At 33.2% G+C, this 25967-nt stretch overlaps 1 protein-coding gene and 1 non-coding gene across 2 annotated transcripts; both read left to right on the forward strand.

The window, feature by feature from the left end:
• The first annotated feature begins 465 nt into the window (after nucleotides 1–465).
• Nucleotides 466–2132, forward strand: LOC129319920 (late embryogenesis abundant protein 1-like). Its single transcript, XM_054965029.1, has 3 exons — nucleotides 466–577; nucleotides 738–893; nucleotides 1767–2132. Exons 1-3 carry the CDS (start codon nucleotides 536–538, stop codon nucleotides 1845–1847), a joined length of 279 nt encoding a protein of 92 aa, XP_054821004.1. The 5' UTR covers nucleotides 466–535; the 3' UTR covers nucleotides 1848–2132.
• A 15783-nt stretch (nucleotides 2133–17915) lies between these two features.
• LOC129321142 (small nucleolar RNA R71) lies at nucleotides 17916–18022 on the forward strand. The gene has a single exon (XR_008595931.1). It is a non-coding gene; the product is annotated as a small nucleolar RNA R71 (small nucleolar RNA).
• Nucleotides 18023–25967: the final 7945 nt, after the last annotated feature.

A 25967-nucleotide genomic window follows, 5' to 3' on the forward strand; every position in this document is an offset into this window, starting at 1 on the left:
GTAAATGAATGCGCTTAAATCACATTATTAATGTGAGAAATTTAATTTATTGATTGATAGTTTGTAAATAATTTTGCGATTAGCCTATAAGATTTGAAGCCAACCTAATCCTTAGTGACCGTCAGTTGGAAGCGCATCCGAACTCTTGCTCACAGAAAATATCATTTGATATATAGTAATCAAATATTGATTGTTTATATATATATATATAAATAATAGATAATTGTATACTTATTATGCATGCCAGCTTCTGGTTAGGTGATCCATAATTCTCTCAAATTAGAGGCTGATTTCATTTTCTCTCCCAACGAATTAAGCCATTCAATGCCCTTTTCAAGAGCAGAAATAATCGCTCAATAATGGTAGAAAAAAGCATGCTTCTTTTTCTAACCACATGTTTTCTTAATTTCAACTCTCACAAGTGTATATATACACGCGCGCGCACAGCCCTTCTTGAGAAGATCTACAGCACAAGTTAATCTTATATCTATTTATTTTTATCTCTTAATTGCTTCAAATGCCAAACCCATAAGCCATGTCCAGTGCGGATAGAAGCTTCAGTGCTGGCCAATCTCAGGTGAATTCATCAATAGTAACTTTTTTTTTTTCCTTTTTTATTTTTCTGCAAAACATCATCTACATGTAATATCTCTGATTCTGAAGTTATTGTACATTTTAGTAAAACTAAACTTTTGAGATGTGTCTAATTAATTAATGTTTGGTTGTTAATTAATTAGGAGAGGGTAGACCAAAGTGCAGACTTAGCAAAGAGCTCAGCAAGTGCTGCACAGAACTCAGCAAGTGCAGCCATGGACAAGGCTTCTAAAGCTGTTGACTCATCTGGAGGGCAAGCTCAGCAGCACAGGGAGGAAGCTGCTGGCTTTCTCCAACAGGTTAATTCAATATAAATGTACATTTTTTGGCGCATTTCTTATAATGTCTAAAGGTTAAAATTACTATTCCGGGTTTTTGAAAAGTATAACTTATTATAGATTTTATATTCTATATTAATTAATAAAAATAACTAGCTTAAACTCTTACGAATTCCCCAAAGCAATTATAAAAAGAATAGTAATATCAATGAAAATAAAAATGACAATATTTCCATATTCAGTTGATGGATTTTTAAATATGTAATAATTTTAATTTTAATTTAACATTTGCAGACTGCCTTCCATTTTTCTTTTTTTTATCCTTTTTCCGAAAAATTATTCTGCCAAATATTTGGCCTCTAAGTTCACTCACTTTTTAGTTTTTAATTTGATATTCGTAATTTAAAACTTTGTAATTGGATCCCTATAGTTTCACTCACTGTAACTATATTTTCATCATTATTTTATCATATATTTGAGTTACTTGGACTCGACTATAACTAATACTTACAATTTTAAGAATAAAAACTAATTTAAATAAAAATTTTGAGAATGACAGTGATCCAATTAAAATTTTTAAATTATAAAAAGTAAATCCAATTACGATGATATAAACAATTACATGTTTTATAATTACTCTATATATATATATATACACGTATGATAATGATCAAGTTATCATGTATGGATATAGTAGATGACAATGGCATATAAAAATTATCAAATAAAAATTATTTAAATTATAAGGAGAAATTAAACTGAAAATGGGGTAATAGTTGTACTGTTGAGACAAAAAAGTATGACTTTTTTCCATTTTCTATGTTGTAACTAGGTATAATATCAAATTTTTGATAATCTATCATTTGTTTCTAACTATTATAATATTGTTTGCAGACTGGAGAGCAAGTGAAGAACATGGCTCAAGGTGCAGTGGATTCTGTGAAGCACACGCTTGGGATGGACAAGCGGAATTGAAAACTGAGGCCTTTTGTCTGCGTATTGAATAATTATTAATTTATATATGATTTCTATTATTGTTGTTCTCTTTTTTTTTATATAATTATTATTGCTCTTTCTTGGGGATTAGCAAACTTAGCCCCTTATCATGTGATTTCCCAGAAGAAATTTCATGCAAATTGTAACAATTTTTGTTTTTTTTTGTTTTTTTTTTTGTTTTTGTTTTTTGGCGTTCTATTGTAAAAGCTGTAACTGCTGGCATATATGATCAAATGCCATGAATAACACTAAAAGCAATGGAAATCAAGCATTTTTTTTTTGTCCAGTACTCTTGCAATAGCATGTGATTTTACTCTACTCTAATTTTTAATTCTTATTTAAGATTTTTCATTTAAATTAAAAAATAAATAAATTGCCTAAAGTGTAGAAAGAAATGGCATTTGACTAATATATCTTTATATTAAATTAAAATATTGTAATATAACCTGAGTTCCACCTATTATTAATTTATTATTGTCATTTATGACTAGGATAAAATTAAATAACAATAATTGATGTTACATTGAAATTTTAAAATGATAGTTGTTTTGAAAAAAAAATATGATTAAAACTTTTGATGAGTTAAGTTCTAAGGAGATGATAATTAATATACTTGCTTAAGATGTTGACCAATTGTTTATAATCATGTTACATTGTTAAATATTGTGAATATACTCCGTGTTATCTCACTGTATATCCAAAAAAAGGTGGTTAAATTATTAACTTTGTTTGAAAAAAGAATAAACTTCTAAATTTATCCCTGTTTAGATGAAACATTTTTAAATTTGCATTTCATTCTCTTTCATAATTAATGATTTAAATGCAATTTGACTAACATTGGAAAAACATAATTAATATCCTATGGCTAGTGTGCCTAGCTTATATTAGAAATTAAAAAAAAAAATGCTTACAGAAGGTGTCCTATAATAAGGACCAGAGGGAGTATACTATGCATGATTGTTGATGATTATTATGTTTTGGGCAAGTGACATTTAAAGTCTAACAACCTATATAATTAATAAAATTCAATGTGTGGATTGTTAGATAAGCTGGCACTCTAGAAGGTAATGAATTCGGTATTCTTAAATTTTTTCAAAGACTTTTCCCAAATAAAACAGTAATCAAGTGTATCAAAACAAAATATGAGAGTTTGTGCGTGTGAGAGAGAGATTACACAGAGAGCCTCAGGCTTGTCTCTCAATATGTTTTATCATGATATGCTAATGCAAACTCCCTTATTTAACTAGTTTTTAACAATTATAACTAAGAGAATATAAAACACACATGTACAACTAAGTCTTCTCCTTCTCTTGCTCCTTTGCTCTCTTGGAGTGGTTTTTTCATAACTAATGTTATAGTTTGTATAAACAAAACTTTTTCTTGAATTTTGTTTTCATTACAACCAAGTATTCAACATTTTCCCCTTTTGATAACAACAAAACCTAAGATCACTGTTAGTATTTATAAGAACATAAGTTGCTATTGGAGATTGTACCCTAAAGCCAATCATTGTACAATTAACATTGTCAAATAACAACAACAACAACAACAAGCCTTTATCCCACTAGGTGGGGTCGGCTACATGGATTGCAAGATGCCATTGTGCTTTATCATTTATCAAGCTTTTAGGAATATTATTAATTAAGAGATCGCGCTCAACAACTTCCAAAAGTGTTCTCTTAGGCCTTTCTCTACCTCTCTTAATCGGACTCAAAGTTATATGTTCTACTCTTCTCACTGGTGCCTCCCTTGGTCTTCTTTGTACATGCCCAAACCATCTCAACCGATTTTCTACCATTTTTTCCTCAATAGGTACCACCCTCACTTTTTCGCGTACGTGCTCATTTCGAATTTTATCTTTACGTGTATGTCCGCACATCCATCGTAACATTCTCATCTCTGCTACTCCAACTTTATGCTCTTGCTGTCCTGTTAGAGCCCAGCATTCACTACTATATAACATTGCCGGTCTGATAGCAGTGCGATAAAACTTTCCTTTATGTTTATTAGGCACCTTACGGTCATAAATAACTCCTTTAGCTTTTCTCCAATTAAACCACCCAGCTTGAATTCTATGTGAAATATCTCCACTGATTTCGCCATCATTTTGAATAGTGGCTCTCAAATATCTAAACTTTTCTACTTGGGGTATAATTTGATCTCCCAAATTCACTTCCAAATTATTGTCAAATAGTCCTTTATCAAATTTACAATATAAATATTCCGTCTTACATCTACTCAGACGAAAACCTTTCGACTCCAATGTCCTCCTCCATAACTCAAGTTTGCAATTAACCTCCATAAACATTGTCATTTAATGGATTTCTCTCTTGTTATCATATTCATTACATGTTCATTATGATAACTGTATCCTTGAACGAACTATAGTGATTGTCCTAAATGTCCCTAATCAGTTATCTAAGAGGGATTATAGATGAAACAAAACTATTATAACTTTGATTAATTATAGAGATATAAATCAAAGTCATAGGCACTTAAAAGAGTACAAGGTGCTAGACTGACTTGCTATGAAAAAGTTACTTGGTACAAGTCATAAGCTTATCTCATATGTAACCATATCACTAAGCCCTTTGACCTGAGATCATCATGGATTTCTACATGATGACTACTGAACTTTGACCTAGTCAAAAGTCAACTTTGATCGTGTGATGATAAAGGCTATGATTAAGTTTAGTGATAATCATACAAAGAAATATGAGTGGTCAAGAAGGAATTTATCTCTCATATTAATAGAGAGATATTATTGGGCCCTTCGATGAGTAAGACTAAGAAAATATATGGCCATACTACATTAGAAAGGGTTTTTTCATTGTTATGTTAGTCCACTCAAAGATTGAGAAAGTAATAGGCAGGTAAAGGAAAATGACAATTTCATGTCTCATACTTGATCGAAATATTACGTGACAAAAGGTATGTGATACGGTTATATGATATGTTGCATCAAATCATCAATCTCTATATGAATTGATAGTTGCAATAGCTTGCTAGAAGTCACTTTTCACTTGTGGGCTAACAGTGTAATTAGCCTACTATCAACTTCATATGGGCCCATAGGGTCACACACAAGAACAACCTAATTTGAGCTATAATATCCAAGTTCCTTGAATCTAGAACATGTCTAAATTCAATGAATATAATAAAGGGTGAACGAATTATATATATATATATATATATATTCATTTATTTATGTGAAATAGGAAGTTTAAAATATAATTATATATATATACATATATATTTTAAAAATGTTTGTGTGTGTATATGTGTGTGTGTCTATACATATATGATATATATATATGCATATGTATATGATATAAAAAATTTAAAATAATATATATATATATATATATATCCATTCAATGCACACACATGTGTGTGTATTTTCATAGATACATATATATATATATATATATATAAAATATAATATGTATATATGATATAAATATTATATTATATTATGTTAGTTTTAAATTTAATTTTATGTGATAAATTAAATTTAATAACTAACATGATATGAAATAATATCATGTTAGTTTTTATAACTTAAATTTATAAGATAAATTTAAATTAGATATGATATCATAGATCAAGTTTATGAGATAAATTTAATTAAATTTTTGTTGGCTCATTAAAGGAAGACTAAAATCCTAATCTATATAAATGATATATAAAGGGGCATGATTCCCTAGTGAAAGTCAGAAAGAGTCCTGATGGCTAAACACCTTGAAACCCATGAAACACCTTAGAGAAAAGGAAGAATGATGGTCAAAGGCAAACGGACGTTAGGAGCACTAGCATATTGTTTGAGTTAAAGAGCTATTCATATGGATACCTGTAGAGGGAGCAGATCTATATTGTCAGCTCCTGAGATCGAAATTCTTGTATAGATTCTCAATAGCGAGACTATTATGGCTAACTATTCCTAGCACTACTTAATTTGAAATTTATAACCTTTCATATCATATGAATTGTTTATTTGCTATGCTTTATTTGACTTGAAATTGTTTGGGTATGGTGACACATATAGCTCTAGTTTTACAAGAATTGTAATTTTTAAATACGGCCTGCGTATCATGCCTCTCTCTATAAATGAAGTTTCTTGATGTAATTCATTTTCTTAGAGAGGTCCTCTCGTTGGTTTGGGCAGGACATAGGCTAGGTGAGCCATATTGTGTCACATTTTAATTATGCTTTTGATTAGATCATAATTTACATAATTTTATATTAGGTACAATTGCTTTTACTTTACACAATTACTAAATTGATAAATCAAACCCTCTAATTAAAATCTTAAGGCATAATATCATTAATTAATGAATACTTGTCAAAACTTAGATCACTCAAATATAGGTTCCACCAAAATGGATATATCTGAGCCATCTTATTGAGACAAGCAAGAGTAATAGTGGATTGAACATGCATCATGGTGCATGGTACATAAATTAGATTAATAGGGATGTGCCAACTCATGAAAATACAAAGGGAGAGCATGAGAGGAGAAGTCTGCGATGGAGAAGAGGATGGGATGTGTAATGTCCACTTTGATATTACCAAAATTCACCACACAATCACAACATCCAATCATAATTAGGAGCAAGGATTTACTCCTAATCTCACATTATATATATAAGGGCTAAAACTAATAATCATTTAAAAATAATTGAGAAATATTTGGGATCTCATAAAAACCCTTTAAATTGATAGTTTGAGCTCAAACTTAATTATTTATATAGGTATTGGAAGCATGGAAAAGTTTTGGGAATCAAACCAGTTCAAAATTGAGCCAAAAATGTCATTTTTGAGTGTTTTGGTCCATGCGCCACGGCTCATGGTCTGTGTATCGTGGCTTATGGCACAGAAAGACAAGTTTCCTCGCTGTACCGTGCACCACAGCTTGCGTGAAATGTGCCATGGCGCACCTGTCCATGACAGCAATGCTGTCATGACAACTTTTCTAGACGAACTTCGAACAAGTGCTATTTTTACATACGATGTTCGATTGGAGCGATTCAAGTGCCTATGCGAAGCTTATTCAATAAGTTAACTAATGGTGTAAGTTTCGTTACGATCTAACACTATATGAGAATTTAAGACACTCAGATGTAAAAGTCAATTTTTCAAAGAAATTTTCAACCATCCAAGTACCCAAAACTCATAACTTATACCATTAACCCATTGTGAGGCTTGAACCAAGTCCAATAGACCAAAATACACTTGAGTGACCAATCAAACACACAAAAACATACCAAATACAAAATTTGGCCACTCAATGGCCATTTTGCCCAATATGGCCAAAATGCACAATTAGCACTACAAGCACTATTTGGCCTCTATTGCCACATAATACATTACCAATACATTATCACTACTTAGATAAAACATTCCTTACACTTGTATTAGTATTTTAGCCCATCACCACAAAAATTACCACATATTCATCTCACATGCCATATTGAGCTAAAATACAAAACAATATAGTATGAAACAAGTGCAACCAATTAAAATGATATGCATTCCTAGTTGGCAACATATAATATCATATAACAAGTTTATATACACCACTCAAACCAAAATCGGGCATTACTATTCGATGTAGCAAATCTACAAATCCTTGCCCGATTCCTTCCCACGTCTAATCTCAACTGTAGAACCTGTAAAAATGATAATCCATAGGGTGAGATAAAAATCTTAGTAACTAAGATAATCTACATTATTGATTAACAAGCTAAGTTATAAGCAAGCATTAAAATAAGTGACATAATCACATTATATAAGATCACCACAAATTGCATGCATGATCCCTAACCATCCGGTCCTCCAATACTCTAGACCGAACTAGTAGGCTATTTCACAGAACCAAACCATATGTATGGTTCCCAAGCTCACCATCTATTGTAGGACTACCTGGCCAAGGTGTCCTAAACCACTTTCGAACTACTATTTCTCCCTATTACAAGTAATTAGGGTGTCGTTACTCCAACACTGTATCCTATGGATGCTAAAGAGCATAGTCTCTAACTCTGCACCCTTTTGGGTACTAAGGAGAGTAAGTCTCCAACACCGCACCCATTTTCGGGCATTAAGGAGAGTAAATGCTGCACCTGGTGTCTCGAGGTACTAGCAATGCCATATAGACTTAATCTTTACTATCTCCACTAGGGTGACCTCCCACCCTCTAATATGCCATAGTTCACTACATATCTCTACTTGACTATGCATAAACAACTTTTTAAACAAGTATTACAAAATCTTTCCATTTACTTTAAAAATATAGACTTTTACAAACCAATACTCCACTTTTTCTAAAATAGTTAACCTTTAAAGAATTTATGCATATATATATATACTCAACAACTCATAGAAAAGCAACTTGAGAATAACTTATACAAGGTAATAAATAATGCAAATTATCTAGTTACCTCAACCTTTTTATTACTAAAAGGGTTACCTATGGTACTAAATTTCTTCTTATGTCAAGGTAAGTCTTTCCAGACCACAATCTATATCAACAAGTACTATATGTTAATTTTCAATTAACAAAGCACTATTAGCTAATAATAACCTCCCAATTCTCCCACTTCTCACTTAAATTCTCAACAAATAGACTTGTCAAGGTTAGAATTAGTTGACACCACCCCTTTAAGCCTCCTTCTACTCTATAACAACATAAAACTCAATATCTCAACTTATCAAATTTCAAAACCCTATGATCAAGATAAAGCTTGATCCAACTTCCACTAAACAATAAAGTAGCTTCATATTACGACATATCTAAGATCTATACAGCTAAATTAAACCTTTAGAGTCAATAGAAACCTTCAAAACATTGACTCATGGCTTAATCCAATCAGATTAAATTCTTACTCTTCCAAATCCCATGGAAAATGAGATGAAAAGGTAGAGGAGAAGGGTAGAAAACTTACCCAAGAGTTTAAAGGCTCAAATCATCTTCAAAATCCTCCTAAATTGATGCCCTAGCAGTGCCCAAAGTTACCCCCTTCGTGCTCTAGGTTTTCCACCATAAAATCTGAGTTTTTCTGTTGATTCCCAAAAATTTAAGTTGCCTGCTGTGCTGTGCGCTGCAGCACACGCCACGTAAGTCATGGATCATGGTACAATGAGCAACAACTTGATTTTGCTCCCCTCGATGCTTCCTGACTTGATCCGACTTTCATCTTATCTCAATTTAGAGCCAAATATGACCCAAAAATTTAATTAGCCACCTAAAAACATAATTAAATAAATTAATCATATTTTTAACTAATTTATCCCTTAATTAATCAATTTTTCCAGATTTGAAGTTTTAGGATGTTACAGGATGTGCTAGGTGATAGGAAATTAGTCGCTTATCCTCAAAATTACACTAAAGCTAACCCTAATGCAATATAGGACTAACCCTAAGTCATCTCCCAAGGAATGGTTTTAAGTCTAATTGAAAGTTATCTAGTGAAATAAATCAACCAAAGTTTGTAGGAATTTAGTTACCTAGCTAATTATCTAAACTAATTACCTAATGTGTAAGTAATTAAAATGCTAGTGAAAGTGAGTGAAATGAACTTCCCTTTTGACAATAATAGAACCTTAGAGATTAGTTGATTTTGGACTCATTATCTTCTCATGATTAGGCTAAGTTTAGCTTCCCTTTCCTCTTGACTAAAGCTGTCATGACTTAAGAAAATTATCCTAAGCCAATTAACCTAATTAGCTAACCTCCCTAGGTCTTAGATTAAAGACCCTAGTTCAATTAACCAATTGGTGAAGACATTAGCTAAGTGATTCACTCAAAATCCTCTCTCAATAGCCATGGTGAAACACATAAATTGAGTAACCACAAGATTATGTCAAGCTACTCAACAACCCAAGCATTAACACCATAAGATTATGCAATATTAACACAAGATATTCACTAATTGAAAAACACAAGATTATGTGCCGAACAAAGAGTGGCAAAATTCAGTCATGGCTGTCCAAGGAAGAAATTAAATGAAACAATCCTCTCTCTTTACATCAACGTAATTATAATTTATAAGCTAAGATGATTAAACCCTAGATTAAGGAATCTAACCATCTAGTAAAAAGAGAAGAGGATAGAAAACAAAAGAACTTAGCCAATTTGAAGCTCAAGACTCATCCTCCATCTTCATCTCTCTAGGATTCCGTAAAGAAACTTAGCCAATCTTCATCTTCAAGAACCCTAGTGATTGCTTGTGAAGGCCAAACTCCATAGCTCTTGAATGATGGAAATGAGCTTCAATCCTTGTGAAAATGGAAGGGATGGAACGAAAATGAAGAGAGGAGAAGAATGGTATGAGTTTTGTGGAGGTTTGGTGGCTGAAAATGGAGGTTAGGGTGCTGGAAAATGAAGAACAAAAGAGAGAAAATGAAGAACACTATGAACAAGAGAGAGAGAGAGAGAATGTGGAAGATGAATGAGATATGTGTTGGATCCCATTTAGGACTTAAAATGGCATGCTCCTTGGTGTCTCCCATCAGCTAAAGCTTAATTAAAATAAGGAAAAAGAAATTAAAATGTAAATGGGAGCCTTGTCACACTTGTAAGGTGGCAACTTCCTATTGGTTTGTAGATGATTCCAATGTGTGCCTAATTTTTCATGTGTCATCCACATCATTTTATCTGATTTAATCCCTCAAAATAATCATAATTCACGTGCAAACCATCAGCCATTGACCTCATGGAGTGTTGACCTCAATTGCCCAATTGATGCACAAGTCACATGCCACCTATGTCACATAAATCACATAATTCAATTAAATAGCATATGATATAATAAAATCTAATTCATGTCCAGAATTAAATTCATAATTAGAAGGGAGAATTTATTAAATTAACCAAGTTTCAGGATGCACAAAATTATATAAAAATTTCCACACAAAGGCAAACCAAAAATTAGGACAAACTAAGACACTTAAGAAAATGTTGACTTTTTTATTTAATTACTTCCAAACTAAAATGAATTTTAAAAATATAATTTCACCATTCATCAACTAGACATAAAATGCACTTTGTCAATTTTTCTTGTACATTTTCTCAAAATTTCATTTTTAAGACCAAAATGCCCCTAGTGCACTGAACCTAGAAACTTAGGCAAAATTACAAATCTAATGCAATGTGTGTATTTGAAGGTGATAAATCATTAATAAAAGGGTCCAAATTGACAAATAAAAGTGGGTAACAAATGTGTTCTATCAATTCTCCCACACTTAGCTTTTGCACTCCAGGCAAAATCAAGTGAAAAAGGTCCTAAAAGAAACTATAAGACAAAAAAATAAGAGAAAAAAAAATGTTCAAAGTCATTAAAATACTAGCTCATGAACTTCTATAAATTATTAATCAATGTGACAATAATTAGGAAAGAATTATGTACTTCACAAACAAAGCCTTACCAAGAATCAATGTCAAAGAGTAAGCCTCTCTAGGTTAAGTGTTTGCTCTCATCACTCAAAGTGTATAAGGTATTAAATTTCACTCAAAATTTCTTAGGATAAACCCAACTATGAATTTGTAACCCTTCTACATCTCCATCACTAAATAGAACTTGCAATCAAGAATCAAGTGGACTTTATTAGGTTGTGATATAGGTAATGAAAGGATGTCTAAGAAATGCATGTATATAAAAAAATAGGGTTAGCATCAAAATAATGCTAAATCAAGATATATCCCCTTAATATGCAAAGCATAACTTAACTCAATTGAGTGAACACCTTAACACAATGAGGATGGAAAGAAATGATAAGAAATAATAAAACAAATGGAATGGATGAGTTTGGCAACTTTTTTTTTTCTTTCTTTCTTTTTTTTTCTATCTCTTCTTCTTTTTGTTTCTTTTTCTAGCAACTTTATTTCTTTTCTTTTTGACTATATTTTTTTTTCAAATCTATCTTTGTTTTTTTTTTGTTGCCCCTAACTCTTTGAAAACAATGGAAGTAATAGATGTAATGGTGTAGCAATAAAGGATAAAGAGTAATGGATAGAAAAATAATAATAGGCATCCACTCATTTGATCTAGGACATGCAATGAATATTAAAAAGACATATAAAAGTGTAACATGCATTCCTTGGGGAAAAATAGGGTGAATATATATATATATATATATTTTAAGAATCAAACCAAAGGCTCAAAGTGGCTAACAAAGGATAATAAATGATAATAGGTTGGCTATTTGGCTTTTGGCTATTTTTTATGAATGCCATCTCTCATCTCCTATCAAACAAGTGCGAGATATGTGGTCTTAATTAAGAAGTAAAACAAATTCTAGAGGGTAACATCACTAAGGAATTAATCACACATGAGTGTTTAGCCTCTTCCATGAAAGGATAATATGCCACTCTAATCCATTAATTTAAGGTAAAAGAATATTCACTTCACACCTATTCAATCCTAAAAATTACCACATCTCAAGAATCAAAATATCCATTTAAGAGCTAGGTAATTAAGTAACCTCAAACAAAACAAAACAAAGCAATTTTTTTTATTTTTTTTTTTTTTTACAAAACCAAACAAACAAAACAAAATGTTTATTTCTCTCCCCCAGACTTAAATCATGCATTGTCCTCAATGTATGTATAGACTAGTGATAAAATAAGGTGAAATCAATAACAAATGCATAACAAAAGTGTGTTGCAGAAATTTTTTTTTTTCAAACTAAAACACAAGATAAAGAAGTCAAATAAAGCAAATAAACTCTAATTTTCGTACTAGGTTCATCTACCCCACACTTGAACTATACCTATCATTAAATATATCAATTAAAGGAAAGTAAAAGCTCAAGGTTGGAGAGATACAACCTTATCATCGTGGTTCAAAAACATGTTGAGAGAAGTCCTCCTCCTTTTGAAGTGATTTGGCATCTTTGTAGAGCTTGCATAGGTGACCATTGATTTGCATGGTGGAACCCGTGGCTTTATTCAAGAGTTGCAAAACCCCATAGAGAAACACCTTGGTCACTAGATATGGTCCCTCCCACTTAGACTTCAACTTGGTATGCTTATGAATAAACCTTGTTTGGAACAAGAGGACTTGATCTCCTTCTTAGAACTTGTTCCTCAAGATTAGCCTGTCATGAAGGATCCTTGTTTTCTCCTTATAGATCCTAGAAGACTCATAGGCATCCAACCTAAGCTCCTCAAGTTCTTGTATTTGAAGAAATCTCTCCTTAGCCAAAAGATGGAAATCCAAGTTGAGTTTCTTGATGGCCCAATAGGCCGTATGCTCTATCTCTACAGGGAGGTGACAAGCCTTTCCATATACCAATTGAAAAGGAGACATGCCAATGGGAGTCTTATAAGCGGTCCGACAAGCCCACAAAGCATCCTCTAAGTGTAAAGACCAATCCTTCCTATTTGTGTTCACCACCTTGGTTAAGATCTTCTTAACTTCTCTATTTGATACTTCGGCTTGGCCATTAGTTTGGGGATGATACGGTGTAGAGATTTTGTGATGCACCCCATATTTAGCCAAGAGAGCCTTCATCATCTTATTGCAAAAGTGGGATCCTTGGTCACTTACCAAGGCCTTAGGAACTCCATACCTACAAAAAATATTAGATTTGAGAAACTTCAAAACAATCTTAGCATCACAAGTTTAGTAGGAATGGCTTCAATCTACTTTGAAACATAATCAACACCAAGTAATATGTACTCAAAACTAAAGGATGGTAGAAAGGGACCCATGAAGTTAATGCCCCAAACATCAAAAATCTCACAAAATAAAATGGGTTGTTGAGGCATTTCATGTCTCTTACCCCAACTATTAACCTTTTGACATTTCAAGCATGCTTTACAAAATTCATAAGAGTCTTTAAACAAGCTAGGCTAATACAATCCACAATCTAAAACCTTCCTAGCTGTCTTATTTATGCATGAGAGTGACAAAATTCAAGAATAGAAGGCACATCAATATCATCAACACACCTCCTAATCACTTTATCACTGCAAATCTTCCACATCAAAGGTGGTTACCAAATGTAAAATCTAGACTCTCTTTTCAATTTTTCAATGGCAAAAGGTGAAGCACAAGGAGGCAAGACTCCACACTCAATATAGTTAGCAAAAGAGGCATACCATGGAGGCTTAGATGAAATGGCACACAATGCCTCATCAGGAAATGAATCACAAGGAATAGTAGGGTTAGAGTTTACCATAGTAGCTTTTAAATGAGGTAGTCTAGACAAATGATCCGCTACTTGATTGGTAGAACCACTCCTATCCCTTATCTCCACATCAAATTCTTGTATCAAGATCACCCATCGAATCAAGCGAGGCTTAGAATCTGTCTTCTTAAACAAGTACCTCACAACAGCATGGTCAGTGTACACAATAACTTTAGAGTTAAGAAGATATGATCTAAACTTATCAAGTGCAAAAACAATATCAAACAACTCTTTCTCAGTTGTGGTGTAATTAACCTGAGCTGAATCTAAGGTCTTAGATGCATAAGCAATCACATATGATAACTTGCCTTCTCTTTGACCAAGCATAGTTCCCACAGTAAAATTAGAAGCATCACATGACAACTCAAAAGGTAAAGACCAATTTGGGGCTTTAAGAATGGGAGGGGAAATGAGCATGCTTTTTAAAGTGTCAAAACTCCTTTTGCAAGCATCATCAAAAACAAAATCAACATCTTTTTGTAAGAGTTCAGACATAGGCAAAGCAATTTCACTAAACCCCTTTATAAATCTCCTATAAAAGCCTGCATGTCCCAAAAATGATCTCAAATCTTTCAAACAAACAGGATATGGCAAAGAAGCAATCACATCTACTTTGGCCTTATCCACCTCTATGCCATTGGAAGAAATCAAATGGCCTAAAACAATTCCTTTATCTACCATGAAATGGCATTTTTCAAAAGCACAAGCTTCTTTTCAATGCATCTACCAAGCACTTTATCTAAAGAATGCAAGCATGAATCAAAGGACTCACCATACACAGTAAAATCATCCATAAAGACTTCCATGCAATGTTCAATAAAATCACAAAATATGGACATCATGCATCTTTGAAAAGTACCAAGTGCATTGCAAAGACCAAAAAGCATCCTCCTATAGGCAAATGTACCAAAAGGGCATGTAAAGGTAGTCTTATCTTGGTCACTAGGAGCTATGGGAATCTGAAAATACCCACTAAACCCATCTAGGAAGCAATAATGGGACTTGGAAGCCAATCTCTCAAGCATTTGATCAATAAAAGGCAAAGGAAAATGGTCCTTCCTAGTCACATTATTGAACTTCCTATAGTCTATGCACACTCTCCAAGCATTTTGAACTCTAGTTGGAACAAGCTCTCCTTTCTCATTTTTTACCACAGTAATCCCCCCTTTCTTAGGTACAACTTAGGTTGGAGACACCCACTCACTGTCAGCTATAGGATAGATGATCCCAGCACTAAGTAGCTTAACAACCTCTTTCTTTACCACATCTAAAATCAATGGGTTAACACATCAAGTAAGGCATTTTCTTCCTCAAGAGATAAAGAGTTAGAAATTATTACCTAAAGCTTCTCATTCTCAATGAGATATGCATACTTGAGATTGGATGGTAAAGGCTTCAACTCTAGTAGGTGGCTCTACACAAGAGGGAATGAGCTTCTTCAAGTCTAATTTGGTGGAATATTCTATGGTACTATCTTGTCTTTTAGGCTTCTTACTTGTTTTTGATTTCTCCTCTTCTTTCTTTACAGCCTCCCCCTTTTCTTGCAACTTGTCCTCAAGTGCTTGGACTTGAGCCACGGCCTTGACATGTGAAAGTGTAGAATTTTCCTCCAATAGCTTGGGAATCCTAAGAACATCAAGCTCGAGTGGAGAAAAACTCATAGATTCGGCCTTAATGGCTTTAGTACCTACAACACAAGAAGATATACCCTTCTCAAGCATTTCAAGATCAAGCATAGGAGATATTTTAAACAAATCATGAGAAGAAGTAGTTGCATCATTCAAGCATGCATCAATCTCTAAACAAATTGGACAACTACATCCATCAATACATATAGTAGTAACAAGAGACAAATCATCATCAACATGTGAGAAAGAATCAAGCATGTGAGACTCACAAGTATCATGAAGCAATAACTCAATGAAACTTACACCTAACAAAGAATAATCCTCAAAAGGATGTTTCATTGCTTCATAGATATTAAAAATAACATGATCCTCTCCACATTTTAAAATCAAACTACCTTTTTCCATGTCAATCAATGTATGGGCAGTCCTCATAAATGGCCTTCCTAAAATCAAAATATCATCCCCACTCCCTTCTTTTGACATATCAAGCACATAGAAATCCACAGGAAATAATAGACCTTTAACACAAACTAACAAGTCTTCTACTACTCCATGTGGTCTTCTAACACTTCTATCCACTAATTGGCATATCATAGGTGTCTTATGCATGCAATCAAGACTCAAGGCATGATAAATTGAAAGAGGCATAACATTAATGGCTGCACCTAAGTCTATCAATGCATGAGAAAAATGTGTGTTGCCAATCTTGCATGGAATTGTGAAGGAACCGGGGTCCTCACATTTTATAGGAGTTGAGGCTTCATGATAGCACTCACAGATGAGGGTAATTGTACCCTTGCATTAGGCCTAAATTTTCTTTTATTTGTACAACAATCTTTCAAAAATTTGGCATACTTAGGAAAGTTCTTAACTACATCCATCAAGGGTACATTAACATGAATCTTATGAAGAAATCATATACCTCTTGATCAAATTGTCCCTTCACTTGCTTAGGGACCACTTGTGCTTGTGGAAAAGGAAGCTTCTTCATAATCTCTTGACTTTGCTTTCCTTCTTCCTTCCTTAAACTCTCCTTTCTTGTTTCACTTTGCTCGGCCTCTCCCTCTTTTTCCTTACTAAACAACTCGGCCATAGTCCCCTTTTTCACCTTAGATGGTGGTTGCTCACATATGATCTCCTCAATGTTTTCATCCTCATCATCTCTACAAAAAGATGCATTATTAGGAGCAAAAGAAGAACTAGAAACATTAACATCAATTGAAGAATTTAAAGAGGGCTTCTCGGCCTTCCCTTGTCTTTTGTCTTCTTGTACTCTTTCTCCCAACTCCTTGCCACTCCTCAATGTGATAGCATTAAGATTAGCTTTAGGATTAGCAACGGTGTTGGATGGTAATGTAGAGGCTTGAGCATTGGCTGCACTTAATTGGTTAGCAAGCATATTCATTTGAGAAGTAAGGGCATCAATTTTAGAGTTCATGTTCTCACACTTGTTACCCATACTCTCTACCTTGTTCCCTAAGCCATCATACATGTTTTTATACAAGGAGTTCATTTCAATCAACTGCTTACGTAACACATTCACATCATTAGAAGAGTTCGAATTAGAAGAACTCTCAATTGGAACAAGCCTCCTATCACTATAAGAATTAGAAGAAGGTGCAAGAGAATTACCACTTGGATTGTAGCTTTGAGAAGAGCTACCTTGAGACAAATGAGGTGGAGGGTCACGGCCAAAGGTGTTTTGATAGGATCCTCTTTGTTGATTGTCTTGTAAAGCCACATTTGGATTTGAATAGGAGAAATTAGGATGGTCTCTCCATGAAGGGTTGTAAGTATTAGAATAAGCTCCTTGCCCTTGCCTCCCACCATAGGATTGTTTTCCATTGTAGATAGCATTTACTTGTTCAAACTTAATAGGACAATTGCTTTCTACATGCATAGGTGAGTCACAAAAAGTACAAGAATAAGGGACAAGTGCTTGAGAAGTACTTACATTGCTCACTTGAGATATTTGTGGAGCCAACATTCTCCCAATCTTGGCAGCTAGCAAGTCCACATATGAATCATTAAGAATGAGGAACCTACCATATTCACATTTCTCTTTTCCCTTGTAGAGTATTGAGCACCACTTGAAGCCATCTTGTCAATTAGTTCCCAAGCCTTTAAGGAAGTGAGGTCAATCAAGCATCCACCACTAGCGGCATCAATGTTAACTTTGTCTCTTGGAATCAAGCCCTCATAAAAATATTGGACTAAATTCTCACTAGAAATTTGATGGTGTGGGCATTTAGCCAAAAGGCCTTGGAATCTAGTCCAATACTCATAGAGACTCTCATCCTCTCCTTGTTGGACCCCATAGATTTGCTTCCTCAAATTGGTGACCTTGGAATTTGGAAAGAATTTATCTAAGAAGAGTCTTCTTAGCTCGGCCCATGTGCTCACTTTCACATAAGAAGGGTAGTTGAAATACCACTCCTTTGCTAAACCTTCAAGAGAAAATACAAAAGCCTTAGCTTGAACATCATCAACATTTACATGCATAGGCTTCATAGTATCACAAACCAATAGGAGAGTATGCAAAAACCTATGGCAATCCTCTCCGGTAACCCATGAAATTTAGGCAATGCATTAATCAAAGAGGATTTAATTTCAAATTGAACATTAGTAGGAGGAACATATAAGCCATAAGGATTATCATGCCAATTAGGTTGAGTTAATTGCCTAATGCTCCTCTCCTCTCTAAGGTTATGCAAGCCTTCAAATTCATTATTAACATGGCCATCATCATGCAAATTCTCATTCCCATTCCCATGGCCCTCATTATGCACATGCTCATGTCCTAAGATACCTTCCATTGTTGAATTACAAACCAAATGAGAATCAAGAATAGGTTGTGATCTTCTCAATCTAGAAATAGTCCTTTCAATTTCTGGATCTAATTCAACAAAAGAGGTATGTTTTCTTCGGGTCATGCACTAATCAAGCTCAAGAAAATTAAGAACAAAGAACAAGCTAAACTAAAATGCAAATCAACACGAAACAATTCAAAACACACAAAAGCAAGAGAAATAATTTTTTTTCTTTTTTTTAAACTCAATAGCAACAAAATGAAAAAAAATAACACCAAACAAGTAGAAAGAGAGTTAGAAATGCTCAATCAAGAAGCTTTGGCAATTCTGAATTCGCACAGTAGGCTCTCTGGAGACAGTGAACTTGTGAATTTTCTATCAGCAAATCCACATGATAAATTCCCCTGAAACTTTTATGAGAAACACAAGAGATATACAGGAAAATTATATAAAACTTTTAGATTAAAAATCCTTCCCAATCGTTCCCAGAATTTTTCACAAGTTGGTCCTCAAGTCTGGAGAAACAGGATTTCGTCCAGAAGACCTTCAGAGCTTCTAACAAACTTTCAAATAGGAAAATGGAAAAATTGAAGAAAATCCTAAACACAAGAAACAAAGATAAGACAGCGATAAGAAAAATGAAACTGGAATCAATCAATTTGAACGCACAAAGAGGAAGATATGCTAACTCAAAGTTGAAACAGGGTTTTGGGAATCCTCTGTAATGGCTCCCTGGACCTTGTTAGATTGTAAAATTTCCACAGGACACTTCCCACATCCAAAATTGACCAAACCAATTTTAAAGTGAAGCTAAGATATAGAGCTTTCAATGAAATAAATTTCAAGTTCAAATTCCCTCAGACTCATTCCCAGTTAATTTTTCAATTTCAGACAGAGACACTAGAAACAGAGTATTTTCAGCTCTACACCAAACCAACGAAAATTGCACTAATTTTTTTTTCTTTTCAAAACAGAATAAAAACACTCAAAAACACAAAAAAACACTAAACAAAACACAAAACAAAAATTTTTATAATTTTTCAAAAAAATTTTCAGGAACACTAAAAATGTAAATTAAGTACTAAACAACCTTAGAATTAAACTTAAACCAATCCCCGGCAACGGCGCCAAAATTTTGATAGGAAATTAGTCGCTTATCCTCAAAATTACACTAAAGCTAACCTAATGCAATATAGGGCCAACCCTAGGTCATCTCCCAAGGAATGGTTTTAAGTCTAATTGAAAGTTATCTAGTGAAATAAATCAACCAAAGTTTGTAGGAATTTAGTTACCTAGCTAATTATCTAAACTAATTACCTAATGTGCAAGTAATTAAAATGCTAGTGAAAGTGAGTGAAATGAACTTCCTTTTCACAATAATGGAACCCTAGAGATTAGTTGATTTTGGACTCATTATCTTCTCATGATTAGGCTAAGTTTAGCTTCCCTTTCCTCTTGACTAAAGCTGTCATGACTTAAGAAAATTATCCTAAGCCAATTAACCTAATTAGCTAACCTCCTAGGTCTTAGATTAAAGTCCCTAGTTCAATTAACCAATTGGTGAAGACATTAGCCAAGTGATTCACTCAAAATCCTCTCTCAACAGCCATGGTCAAACACATAAATTGAGCAACCACAAGATTATGTCAAGCTACTCAACAACACAAGCATTAACACCACAAGATTATGCAATATTAACACAAGAAATTCACTAATTGAAAAACACAAGATTATGTGCCAAACAAAGAGTGGCAAAATTCAGTCATGGCTGTCCAAGGAAGAAATTAAATGAAACAATCCTCTCTCTTTACATCAACATCAAATTCAAATTAGAATTTATAAGCTAAGATGATTAAACCCTAGATTAAGGAATCTAACCATCTAGTAAAAAGAGAAGAGGATAGGAAACAAAAGAACTTAGCCAATTTGAAGCTCAAGACTCATCCTCCATCTTCATCTCTCTAGGATTCCACAAAGAAACTTAGCCAATCTTCATCTTCAAGAACCCTAGTGATTGCTTGTGAAGGCCAAACTCCATAGCTCTTGAATGATGGAAATGAGCTTCAATCCTTGTGAAAATGGAAGGGATGGAACGAAAATGAAGAGAGGAGAAGAATGGTATGAGTTTTGTGGAGGTTTGGTGGCTGAAAATGGAGGTTAGGGTGCTGGAAAATGAAGAACAAAAGAGAGAAAATGAAGAACACTATGAACAAGAGAGAGAGAGAATGTGGAAGATGAATGAGATATGTGTTGGATCCCATTTGGGCTTAAAATGGCGTGCTCCTTGGTGTCTCCCATCAGCTGAAGCTTAATTAAAATAAGGAAAAAGAAATTAAAATGTAAATGGGAGCCTTGTCACACTTGCAAGGTGGCAACTTCCTATTGGTTTGTAGATGATTCCAATGTGTGCCTAATTTCCCATGGGTCATCCACATCATTTTAGCTGATTTAATCCCTCAAAATAATCATAATTCACGTGCAAACATCAGCCATTGACCTCAAGAGTGTTGACCTCAATTGCCCAATTGATGCACAAGTCACATGCCACCTATGTCACATAAATCACATAATTCAATTAAATAGCATATGATATAATAAAATCTAATTCATGTCCAGAATTAAATTCATAATTAGAAGAGGAGAATTTATTAAATTAACCAAGTTTCAGGCTGTACAAAATTATATAAAAATTTCCACACAAAGGCAAACCAAAAACTAGGACAAACTAAGACACTTAAGAAAGTGTTGACTTTTTTATTTAATTACTCCCAAACTAAAATGAATTTTAAAAATATAATTTCACCATTCATCAACTGGACATAAAATGCACTTTGTCAATTTTTCTTGTACATTTTCTCAAAAGTTCATTTTTTGGACCAAAATGCCCCTAGTGCACTGAACCTAGAAACTTAGGCAAAATTACAAATCTAATGTAATGTGTGCACTTGAAGGTGATAAATCATTAATAATAGGGTCCTAATTGACAAATAAAAGTGGGTAACAAATGTGTTCTATCACTAGAGCAAGTATAATCAAGAGCAAGGATGGTGTTTCCAACCTGTTACTTATCAGGTAAGTCATGTATTTCTTAACCCTCAATTCTACCCTATTTTCTCTAGTTTTAACTAATGAAAAATTAAATTCAAGAGTTTTAAGAAGTTGGTTTCTTACTCTATAGTAATAGAAAGGTCATTTGGAACTAAGCTAGTGCTTTGTGATTGGTTTGATTCAAAATGATAAAGCTTTGAAGTTATAAGCAAGATTTGCCCTTATTTAGAGAGAGTAGTGAGAGAAAATTGCTAGAAAATGTTAAAGCTTGAAATAAGGGATAATCAATGGCAATATGATTAATCGAGTGTGAAATGTAGATTTGATAGCAATTAAGTGCTTAAATGTGATAATTAGCACTTTTGTCAATAGAGAAATTGACTCTGAATGCTAACTTTGTGTAGATTCTAGTGAGTGACGAAGTAGATAAGTGCAAAGAGATTCAAATAAGGAAGTAATACAGGTAAACCTTTCTAGCAAACAGAAGGGTTGAGGTAACCATATAGTTTATTGTGTTTATTAAATATTATAATTGTATAAAAGTAAATACAAAATGAGAAATAGTGGTTTAAGTTTTTATGCATGATGTGTATTGAAAATGATTTTAGCATGAGCATTGGTTTGTGAAATGGTATTTGAAAGGTTATCGATTTCAATTAAAATATATATATATGTGATATGATATGATGATATATGTTGTGGACATGTGAAGAAAGTAGTGATAATTATGAAAAGAACATGATCATAGGGGGTGTGAGTTCACCCAGGATATGTGGGGATGTGTGTGTGAGGAGATATGTGAGAGAAAATCCATATGGTCAAGCTAGCACCATGCGACATTCGGTGCAACATTACACGGGCTAGTACTATGGGCTAGTACAACATATTATAGGATTGTTACCATGGGACATCCGAGCGGACTAGCAACTCTCTAGTACCCGTTAAGGTGCGGTTAGGAGTCAACGACTCCTTCATCACAAGTGTGTAAAGAGGGAAACCATAGTTTGTAAGTGGGTTAGATTACCTTTGGCCAAGTGTTTCTACCAACAAAAGTGTGCTCGGATCAACAAGTGGTTGATCCAGGAAAGCGTATGGTTTCATGGCGGGGAGTATTGGAGGTTTAATGGCTAGATAATCATTCTAATGCATATTCATGTAGAATTCCTTTAAAATAATGTTATGTTTTCATACTTCTTTATGTGTGTGTGTGATATTATCTTAGTTTTGATACTTTGGCATAGTTATATTATGGTAATAGGCATTAAATGAGCTATATTAGTTACTGAGATTTTTATCTCACCCATGGTTACTTCTATTTTTAGGTTTAGGTGCTAGTGAGGTTGAAGGGGAAAGACGTTGGCTAAGTAGAGATTTCTCAGTAAGCCTTTGTAAGATTTTTGTTGTAATGAAGTTGTTGTTATTAGTCTTGAATATGCATAAGTTGCCATAGGATTTATACATGCACATAAAGATGTGATTGTCGTATGTTTGATGACTTTGAGATCCCTAGCCCTTGTATATTGTGAATAGTAAAATGAATGGATGGGCTAGAAGATGATTGATTATGTGTGTGAATCTGTGATGGGTGAAGTGGATGGATAGTGATTTGGCCATGTATAAGTTTGACAAATGAAAATGTGATTTTCGCCCAAAGTGTGAAATTAACGGCTTATAGGCCAAATATGAATATGTGTGTTATATTGTGCATTTGTGTAGTTAATCAGGCGTGTATTGTCCATTGGGACATGGTCAAGGCCTAAAAAGTAGCTAATGACAATTAGTTTCAAATTGAGACACTTAAATGGTAAGATTTTGGTTGAAAATGGTCAAAATGCCCTTTGGTATCTAATTTTTGATAGAAATATTAGATTGAGATGAAACTAGTGTCAGTAGTTAAATTTCAAAACAAGTTTCGTGTGGGCATTTGAACCATCCCAATCGGATATCGTATGTAGAAATGGCGTGCATATGAATTTCGTATAAGAAATTGCCATTTGACAACATTCAGGTGTGTGCGCTGCGGTGCATGTACCCGCATGCTGTGGCGTATGGCACAGAGTGAGCAACTGTGCCCTCTGTGCCATATACTTTGGCTCACGATGCTAAATTTCACTTTGTTTTCTTGTATGCACATGTTTCTTTTAGCATTCAATACACGAATACTTGTTGCTTCTAGCCCACATACGGCGAATATTTTTTGTTGCCGTGGGAAAAAGGAGAAGTCCCACTCCTATTAACATAGGAACTGGAAGTAGAATTTATCTAAAAATTTCTATACATTTATATACATATGACTTGATACATATGACTTGGATATATTAAGTATAATGGGTTTGCCCGGGACTCGAACCCGGAACTAGTCGGATGGAGTAGATAAGTATGTGTTTGTATCTGGTGTTTTATAACCCGAGTGATTTATAAAAATGATTTCTAGAAATTTTTATTTAGGATCCCAATGTTTTCAAAGCTTTTAAAGTAATTGATTTCGATTGAATTAGTTTATAGTAGAGCATATAGTAATGTTGGTAAAAGGGCATTACATTATTAGTTGGTATTAGATTTTTGAGTTTTGAGATCTAGTAATATGCTTGTTAGTACATTCATCCTAGTTTTTGGCAACTTATATATTGTTCATTACACCTATTCTTTCCCTTTTGCTTAACCTTTGTGTTCCTCTAATCCGTATGAGGTGAGAAATTGAGAAGAAGAGGTACTCAAGCTACACGTGGCACTCGAGTGACTAGGAGTCCAGTTAAGGATGAACCTGTGCCTAAGGTTCAACCAGATGTGCCTTAACAAGCTGATAGAAGAGATGGCTTGTTTGAAGAGTTGAGAGATATGATGATTGTCGTACTCGAAAATGTGATGCGGATGGCACACGAGAGCGGAGGTTCCAGCCTTCAGGGTGAGAACCGGTTGAATAAGAGTCGCCACTAAAATTTTGAGAGAAATCTTAGGAAACTAATTAAAGGAGTATAAGGATGGTCTGCGAAATTAAAAAATTGGTTTGGGAGTCAATTGAGTGTGGGAAAAGTGTTAGGCACCCCACAACACTCATTCATCAGAACGGTTACTTAAAGTTTATTGTGTTATATTAATATGATTTTAAAATTATTTTACTTATCCCTTTTATATTCAAGTGTTTGAAATAAAAATGATAAAAATTAAGTGAGAAATATTTATTTATTTATTTATTTATAAGGAAGGACTTGACTCAGAATCAGACTCTAAGGCCTACTTACCTGATGATGGGGATCAAAGTTCACATAGTTCGGGCTTAAAAGTTTATTGGTAAAAATATTTTTTTGAAGAGAAATTAATTAGAAATAATTCACCATTTTGCAAATAAAATAATTTTTAAAATTTTGATATGCATGTTTTAAATTGCAAAAAGTAATTTAATTTTAATTATTTTCTCAATTTTTGAATTTTGAAAACAAAGAAGGTAAAGGGTTTATTACATTTTTTTTAATATGTTATAATTAAAAATTTAACTGCTATATTTACATAGCCTTATTAGCTCATATGATAATGCAATTGTTTTAAATATCTGCAGAGATTTCAAAATCTCACATGATAAAAAAATTTATCAACTTAATTAATTTAGTTAAAAATTTTTAAGCGTGTATGTACGTATACACTTTTTCAAAAGAATTTTAATCATCATGCCTGTAAAGGCTTATTGACTTATATAGTAATATAATTATTCTAAATATCTGCAAAGATTTCAAAATCTCACACAATAAAAGAATTAAATTTATTTAAATATATTTTTATTAATTTACTAGATTTATTATGCATGCATTTTTTATATGAAATCCTAATCATTATACCTACGAAACTTTATTAACTCACATGGTAATATGATTATTTTAGAAGTCTATAGAGATTCAAAAATCTTACATGACATAAAGATCTCATTAGTAAATGTGATTATAATCCAAAATACATTAATTTAATTTTATTAAAAAAATTTATTATTTTATTTATAAAAATCATTTATTTATTTAGTATATACAAATTAATAATCGCAACATATATGAGGACTTATTATCCCACACAGTGATATGATTAATATAAGTCTCTACGAAGATTCTTAAAATCTCACATAGGACTTAAATATTTTATTAATACAAAAATAGTTAATTTTAATGATGATTATTTTAATATATACAAATTAGATCTTCATACCTGTGAAATCTTATTGATTTACATGGTAGATGATCATTTTAAATGCTTATGGAGATTTTAAATTTCTCTTGCCAATATTGATTATTTAAGAATATCCTTGTTTTGTTGTCTCATCTAAAATTTATTGTATTTGACTCTACAAGTGAACTCTAAAAGTCTTGTAAATTTTATACATCAAATTGAACATGTAGAGAAATATAGATATATAAATTTAGCTTAAAAGTGCCTTTGTA

Source organism: Prosopis cineraria, unplaced genomic scaffold (assembly GCF_029017545.1).
Source record: "Prosopis cineraria cultivar Desert tree isolate PC_DT_omini unplaced genomic scaffold, ASM2901754v1 PC9, whole genome shotgun sequence".
Classification (NCBI taxonomy): domain Eukaryota; kingdom Viridiplantae; phylum Streptophyta; class Magnoliopsida; order Fabales; family Fabaceae; genus Prosopis; species Prosopis cineraria.

Excerpts from the sequence above, each read along its gene's own strand:
- LOC129319920 (XM_054965029.1), top strand. The coding sequence starts at position 536 with ATGTCCAGTGCGGATAGAAGCTTCAGTGCTGGCCAATCTCAG. Across the intron at positions 578-737 it reads TCAGTGCTGGCCAATCTCAG|GAGAGGGTAGACCAAAGTGC; the intron begins GTGAATTCATCA and ends TTAATTAATTAG. Across the intron at positions 894-1,766 it reads CTGCTGGCTTTCTCCAACAG|ACTGGAGAGCAAGTGAAGAA; the intron begins GTTAATTCAATA and ends TATTGTTTGCAG.